Source organism: Mus pahari, chromosome 10 (genome assembly GCF_900095145.1).
Source record: "Mus pahari chromosome 10, PAHARI_EIJ_v1.1, whole genome shotgun sequence".
Taxonomy (NCBI): Eukaryota; Metazoa; Chordata; class Mammalia; order Rodentia; family Muridae; genus Mus; species Mus pahari.
The window spans coordinates 35,371,971-35,380,013 of record NC_034599.1 but is presented as its reverse complement, the minus strand read 5'-3'; the positions used below and the strand labels follow the sequence as shown (position 1 = coordinate 35,380,013).

General features: G+C 46.5%; 1 protein-coding gene across 2 annotated transcripts in view; it reads right to left on the bottom strand.

Annotated features, from left to right (window-relative positions):
* Positions 1-4,897, bottom strand: part of Scn3b (sodium voltage-gated channel beta subunit 3) — a 21,586-nt gene extending 16,689 nt beyond the window's left edge. Inside the window, exons 1-2 of one of the 2 annotated variants that reach the window (XM_029543597.1) lie at positions 4,534-4,897; positions 4,089-4,259 (exon numbers count right to left, since the gene is read on the bottom strand). In XM_029543597.1, the coding sequence (XP_029399457.1) occupies positions 4,089-4,143 (55 nt within the window). In that variant the 5' untranslated portion in view covers positions 4,144-4,259; positions 4,534-4,897. The remainder of the gene's footprint in view (positions 1-4,088; positions 4,260-4,533) is intronic. The other variant, XM_029543598.1, reaches the window with a different exon arrangement.
* Between the last annotated feature and the right edge of the window lie 3,146 nt (positions 4,898-8,043).

Sequence of the window (8,043 nt, the reverse complement as noted above, 5' to 3'; positions counted from 1 at the left end):
GGAGGAGGAGGGGGGAGACAGCAGCAACAGCAGCCACAGGCATGTTCATTGAAGTCATGACAAGCAAGAGAAAATAGCCACTCTGGGGTTCAAGTAAGTGTGCCTGTCATATTTGAGGAAGGATAACATGTGGGAAACTAGCCAACATAGAGAACAGAGAGATGAGACAGGCAGGGAGGTCAGGGCCCCAACATGGCAAATCTTATAGATTGCAGTCAGAGCTTTGCCTTTTGTGCAACACTCTCTAGGGAACCTTGCAGGGTTTCCTCTTGAATGGTCTGACTTCTGCTATGCTGCATGATCAGCAGGCCAAGGGGAGAATAAATTGGCAGGTGAAGCAACTTCAAAGGTGAAGGCAGAGAGAATGATTAGGAGGCTGGGACAAGGCCTGCAAGATAGCGCAACAGATAAAACCTGAACAGCCTGAATTCAACCCCCAGGGCCCACAGGTTAGAAAAAACTGCCTCGCTCAAGTTATCTTCTGACCTCTGTGTGTGCACAGGTTCATGTTCTTTCCCTTCTCCTCCAAAAGAAAATTTTTTTTCAGGCAGCTGAAATGGTGGCTCAGGGGTTAAGAGTAATTGCCTTTCTTGCAAAAGACCCCAATTTGGTTCCTAGAACCCATGTCAGGTACCTTATCTCTCATCTGTAACTTCAACTCCAGGGGTGGTCTCTAGGTGACCCCTAAACATATACACATACTTACACACACACACACACACACACACACACATGCACACGCACATACACACACACACACATGTACCACATACATATATACGAAATAATTTTTAAAAATTTAAAGCAGAGGATCTTTTTGACTAGGGGATAGCCGAGCTGGCTTAGCAATGTTGAAGAAGTTGGGGGTTCTGTATTCTCCTGAACACAGAGACCAGACTACAGAGGAGGCGCACCATCACTTATTTGAATGAAGAAGGGAAAGCACACTGCACAGTCAGAGTGGTGAGTGTCATGTGGTGGTGTATGGAATGGGGCTGCTCTCTTCAGCATGTCACTGGAGCATCTACCCACTGTGAACCTTCTCCTGGCTAAAGTCCAGTGTCCAGGCAGGAGAACTCTGCTCCGGAAGCCCTGGCTGGGCAGCACATTGCAAAATGGCCACAAAGTTCCCCCATCTCATTTGCTTGCACTCTACCATAGGACCTCCTTGCTCCTCCTCCTCCCAACAGTGAAGTCAGTCTCTCCAGCATCCCACTGCCTTTCTGTCTGTGACACCAGCTAGGTCCCCACCAAAGGTGGTAGGTACATGTGGAAGGGGTTAAGCCACATCACTGGCTATAAATCATAACCTCTTGGAATGTTGTAGGCTGCATCCTTGACCTTGGAATGCACCATCATTTCTATAGCAATGATGAAGACCATCATGAGAGAAAAGGTGGCGCCTCAAGGATTAGAGACTAACACTTAGAACCAACGCCCCTGCTCCTTTCAGACTTTTCTTTTCTTTGCCCTTCCTGGGCTCTCCCTAGAATAGTTCCTCTACAGTAAGATAATGAAAGCTTTAATTAGAATGTAAATAATGCACAAGGCATGGTTATGAATAAAGTTATTTTTAGATGTTAACATCCTGAAACAGTTTAGGCTATCAGATTAGCAGGGCCTTGCAGGAATGAAGTCCAGGAAGGGCTTGCCTGGGGAAGAAGAAAACTCCCCCTAATAATACAACAGACCCCTGTAGAGCAAAACTAGAGAAGGCACAGGGAGCTAAAAGTCGGATGAACTCCTAGGAAAGGGGATGGGGAATGAGAGGGAGGCTCAGAGGAAAAATTCCAGGACTAATGTCCACCTGGCAGTTGTACACAACATCACATGTGTCTATTAGGGATGCTGGAAGACCAAGATGGGAAAGACAGAGGCTCTCTAGCAAACCCTCTGCCCTTTATGAACTCACCTTCTCCTGCCTAAAATGGAAATAACTCATGTCACTCTGCCATGTCACAGTGACCAAAAGAAGTAATGGATATTAGAATTAAATGCAAACAAAATAAAATTGTACTTTCGAGTGAGGCTCTTTCCCTTACACAAACAGCCAGGCATTCCGAAACCCTTTTGGTGAACCAATGTTTGGGTTACAAAATCTTGGGGTGAGCAGGGATAGATGTAACTAGTACAGTTAGTCGGCCCAAAGATTTGGGGGGAAGTATGGGCCCTCTGCATATTCTAATAATAGTCTGTAAGTATTCTCTTCTGGTTGGGTTGTCAGCTGAAAGGCATGTTCTATGTGATCTGTGACAACTTTCAAGCTTTGTGTTTATCAGACATTCTGAGAAGGTTACCTAACAAAAATGAAGTGGTAGAGCAGAGATAGAACTGAGACATAGACAGAGCTTTGTGGGTCCTAGGCAAAAAGGGCCAAGACTGCCCTCCCCTTCCTCTGAAAGTCAGGAATTCCAGAATTTAGAGTTTGGAAAGACGCTCAGCAGACCCTTCTCTACAACTTGAGCCTCAGCCACACCTTCTCTTATCCTGCCACATTAACCTTTCTTAAGCCCAACCGCCCTAGCATTGCCCTGGAGCAAATAACAACCTTGATCTTCAAGACAGATGAGCTCCCTGGCAGCCCCTATGTCAGCTTCATCTCCAAGTCTCCTGTAGGCTACAGGGAATGGGTTGTGGTGAGTCTGCCCATCATTTTCTTCTTTTTCTTTCCTGTTCTTGTTTCACTAGGCATTTTGTTCAACAGGAAACTCGGTTCCTTCCTCTTCTGGTCACGTGCAAAATCTAAATAATACATGCAGCTACAGTTAGTACCTAAGGCTTGATGAAGTGATGTTCAGGAAAGGAGGCATGCCTGCCACTGCACAGGCAGAGTGGGAGCCAAGCCCATCACAGGAACATAATCCCACGAGCCTACTTTATATAAGGGAGGTGGGCACAATCCATTATAGTTTTGTTGATTTGAATTTAGAGGAAGGTAGCTAAACCCCTGTAAACTGACTTATCAACTGAAGAGCACTATGCTTGATTCAAGGGCAGAGTCAAAGACATGAAAGCAAAAATGTTAGAAACACACACAGGCACACACATTCACACACGCACATAAATACACACATGCACACACACACACAGTTAAGTCTCACTAGTCCATTCAGATACTCATAGTGACATGCTCAGGTGCATGCCTGTGCACACACTTATAAACAGAGACATACATTAACATACTCTAAAACACTGTGTGTGTCACACACTCACATATTAGCACTTAGATGCCCAATTCCCTTAGCACACATTCAGGTATCCTATTGTGAGCTATGCCTGAAGCTGTTTAGCCCAGCATTGTTGTCACAAGTCCCTTATTTGGAGGGACAATGTCATCTGAGTCTCTCATAGCTAACAACCAAGAGAGAAAAAAAAAAACTCCAGAAAAAAACAAAACAAAACCAGCTTACCAAATATCAAAGCCCCGTAGCCCCCAATGTTTCTGCAAACTAAATGCACTTCTCATCTGTCTATCAGTGCACACCAGCAAATGGCTGGAACTGCTATCCCACCCATTCTTAGTTAAAATTTAACAGATGGATGAGCTATAGTTTCTCTCTCTCTCTCTCTCTCTCTCTCTCTCTCTCTCTCTCTGTCTCTGTCTCTCTCTCTCTCTCTCTCTCTCTCTCTCTCAAAATTCATGCATCCAGGTTCTGTGTGTTTTTTTTTAAAAAAAATCATAGAGAGAAATGAGCTCCCCCCCCCAAATCATTGAGATTTTCAGGACTGACTCTTCACTGAGCGATGCAAATGTAAATGCAAGCAAGATTTTGAAATAATGAGCTGATACATTCCTTTTCAACAAAGGGGGAAGGGAGGAGAAAAATAAAAATTACGAAGGAGGGAGTCAGAGAAGCACTAAAAATGGTTAGGAGGGGGAAAAAAAATCAAGCCCCGGGGAGTGGGGAGGTGCCTTTGCAAACCTCCAAACCCAGGTCTCTGGGAGCTCATGTGGATCTCATGTCTGGCAAACATGCACAGAGAGAAGCCAGATGAGCTCCTTTTTGTCACCAGCGACATCACTTAAGTGTTATTGTTGTTAACACGATGCGTGTTATTTGCACATTGCAAGGCAATGCTGTACTTACCCCAATAGATGAGCAATAGAGAAGCTAGGGGAAGCAATCTGTTGAAGGCAGGCATCTTTTCCCGTAAGTGGTTTCTGGAGCTGAGCAGAGAGGATCTCTGTCAAGGACTGAGCCCTCTGATTCTTTCGAGGAAACCTTCAGGGATTAACTGCCCCTAAGGGAGCGGACCTTCTGAGTGGGAGGAGGAAGAAAAAGGTCAAGTTCCCTTCCTAGGGGGTCTGCGTGATCTGGAGCCCAGTGTAGATGTCAGGTGAGGTCACCTCGCTAAAGCGAGCCTCGGGGTTTGGCTCAGCACCACGGACAGTAGCCTTCCCGCCCACCCCACACTTGGAATTCCAACCCTCTCCTCTGCTTGCGTTTGCAACCAAAGCAAAGTGGACAGGGAAGGGAGTCTCGCAGCCGGCGCGAGGATGCTGGCCTGTGGAAGGAGTCAGTGTTGATTCACCTCTCGCCTCCCCTAGGGACAGCGATTTCGATCCACCGAGACTCAGAATCTCGTGCTTCTACGGCGGGGCAGGCTTCTCCAGCTGGGCGTGTCCCCACTCCAGCTGTCGTCTGGGCTACAGAATTTGTTCCACTTCAGTATTGTACACAGCGGCCCCGGGCTCCCGTGAGGTCCTCCAGGCGTGGAAAGAGGCGGGAGATCCGGTAGGGCTGGCGATCTCAGAGGTGGAGGCTGGGTAGACAGAGGGACCCCTTCCGTGGGGCGCGTCCCTGGATCCTGTGGAGCCCCGATGCTGGGCGATTGGGTGATCAAGCCGCCCCTCTCCAGGGCTACCCCCCTGGCTGAGAATGTGTTGCTAGCCTTGACATGCGCAGGCAGCTCTTTGCCGCTTTGGTCGCTACGGACCCTCCCCCTTGGACACATATTCCCCACCCCTAAACCCACGTGCCCCTCCCAGGGCTGGCGCGCTGAGAAGAGAGGGAGGAGCCCAGCGCAGCGCAAACACCCTCCGGCCGAGGTGGCTTCTTGTCTGGCTAGCTGGCTGTCACCTCGGTTTTCTACTGTCTGAGTTTCTCTCTGGGTTATGGACACACACACAGCTTCTACCTATTCAACCTCCTCCAGGCAACCCCTCTCCTGCTGCCTCCCAAATATGCTTGCCCACAGCTCTGGGGAATGGAGAGACACATCTCTTTGAAGCAATGATGTCATCTATAATAGTTACAGTACCGGCTAGCTCCTGGCTGGCTTCTCTTCGCCCTCCACTTTATCCCCTCCCTTCTTGCCTCCCCAGCCTTTGAACTGCCTTGATTAATGGGTTCCCACACAAGGAACACAGCAAGACAATTTCTGCTTGTATCAAATAGGGTAGGGTGTGGCACACCTGTCCCTACCTCAGGGCTCAGTCTCCTCGTTCTAAATGCGAGCCTCAGATAAACTTTAGGGTAGGGATAAGGAAGGATGATTTTTCGATTTTTCGTTTCCCAAGTTATCTGAGTCGCTCCCCCTTCCCCAACCATTTGTAAAAGGCAGATAGACGATGTTGAGACAGTTTCCAACTCTTAGACGCTCCCTAGTCCTAGCAGCTGCTGAGCATCCCCGCCCTATTTCTGGAAGGGAAACCTGAACCTTTACACTTAGTTATAAACTCAAATTGACCTAACGGATTAGGCATGCCTGGAATCGAAGCGAAGGCTTAATGGTGAAAGATTGCTACAAAAGTCTGGCTCCAGCTCAGGCCCTTTTCTCCTGTTCTCTAGCCAAAAGGGGGTGGGGGTCGGGGGGGGGCATAACACTGATATTCCTAAAGGGAACGCGGAGTAACAGCTGACTGTAAATGAACTATACACAGGAAATGCTCCCTGCTAAATGTCACATACACAGTCACAGAAGGTCCTCAGTCAGGTTTCTTCCCGGGCCGAGAGCCACGGGGTCGCAAACGCCATCTTGTGTTGAGGATCAGCCTTTGAGTTCTCAACATCTTTCCCAACTCACAAATCAGTGAGGCGTTTCTGATGAGTGTGCTGGGACTCTCTTGTGTGACAGCCGGCTCTTCATAGCTTAACACCCCCCCACACACACACACACACACCTGTAAGGAAGTTCTTTGTTAGACTTCTATACCCCTTCCTCCCCAAGCTGCGTTAATCGCTCTTGATACATTTTCCTTAATAAAGAAGTCATTTCTTCCATGACCCATCACAAGAACTTTTTGTTTGGGACTAAGCTTCCCCAGTGTACAATAGTTTCTAGCCAACCCCAATCTCCGACTACCCTGATTACTTTTTTCATTCATCAACATGATTCTCTGACATGATGAATAGGAGCTAGTCCTTTCTGTGTGGTCTGAGCAGAACAAATCTGATGGAATCAGAAGAAAATTGCTCAAGAGGAAAAATATATTCAAATACAGCGTGTCCTTCACAATGGGCTTGTGTTCGGTTATTTTTTTTGGTTTTGTTTTTGTTTTTTAACCTGACTTGGTGCAATCATTTTGTATTTGTGCGTAGAATCGGGGAAACTGTATGATGAAACTTTGCGCTTTCTGTTGGGTATTATTCGTTCCAGGCAGCGCACTCTGTCAATAGTTCTGTTTAATTTCAATTCAGTCATGAAATATATCTTTCTGCTTAAATTTGGCATAAAAAATCACTTAATCTATACACAGATTTTTAGCAAACACAGATAAAAACAAAACAGAGAGAGCAGGACTACTGACATGCTCCTGAGGCCTTACTCGAGCTTAGATGGATTTTTTTCAAAAGTCATAAAGGTCAAACACATTTTCCTACTAACACATATATAGCATGATACATTAAAAAAATTAGAATAAAAGGCAGATGAGAATAATTAGATTTATAACACAGAACCAATACATCACAATTAAAGTATGATTATAATTTATTTGCTTTGTGTGTTTACGTGTGTGTGTGTGTGTGTGTGTGTCTGTGTGTCTATGTGTGTGTGGACAGAGGTATGTGTTCCAGAATGTGTATGGAGGTCAGCAGACAATGTGTAGAGTTGGCTCGCTCCTTCCACCATGTCAGTCCTGTATATAGAACTCAAGTCATTAAGCTTGGGGCAAGAACCCTTGCTTCAAGACCCATCGCCTCACCAGCCCCGTTCTGAAGATTCGACAGCAGCATTTTAAATGTTCCCTTGGTAAGTTCTGAGGTTTTGGAAAGTGTACCTGCTTCAAGTTCTCACAAACCATTTCACCAGCTCCTTATATGTAGCAGAGGATGGCCTTGTCGGGCATCAATGGGAGAAGAGGCCCTTTGAAGGCTTGATGCCCCAGTGTAGGGTAATTCAAGGGCAGGGAAGTGGGAGTGGGTGAGTGGGTGGGAAGCAGGGGGAGGGGGGAGGGGATAGGGAGTTTCGGGAGTGGGGGAACAGGGAAAGAGGATAAGATTTGAAATGTAAATAAAGACAACAGCCAATAAAAAAGAAAAAGAAAAACAAAAAGAAAACCCAGAGCACTTGATCTCTCTGTTCTGTTGTTCCCTCTGGCAGGAGCTTTCTGCCATGTTTATAAGTACATTAAGTTCCTTGAAGTCCATCTGGTCTGTGCTGGGATGTCTTTTCAAATTTGAATTTTATTTTATGTATATGGGTGTTTTGCTCGTGTGTACATATGTGCACGGTGTGCATGCAGTGCCTGAGGAGGCCAGAAGTGGAGGTCAGATCCCTTGGACCTAGAGTTATAGATGATTGTGAACCGCAAAATGTAGATGCTAGGAACTGAGCCTGGGGTCCTCTGGATAAATAACAAGTTCTCTTAACTGCTGAGCCATCTCTCTAGCCCTTGTCCGGTAAGCTTTCAAAGCACTTAACATGGTAAGTTATCCCTTCATCTTTGTGACAGGAGCTGCTCTGTCTTGCTGATGTTAGCTTGACATTTCTCCGTCGTAATCATTCTGCTCTTGCTGATATGTGAGGCTATGGGTGAGGATTGATCTTGACTGCCAGCCTGCTTGTGTTGAGCACACAGGAGATTACTAAGGGCCACTC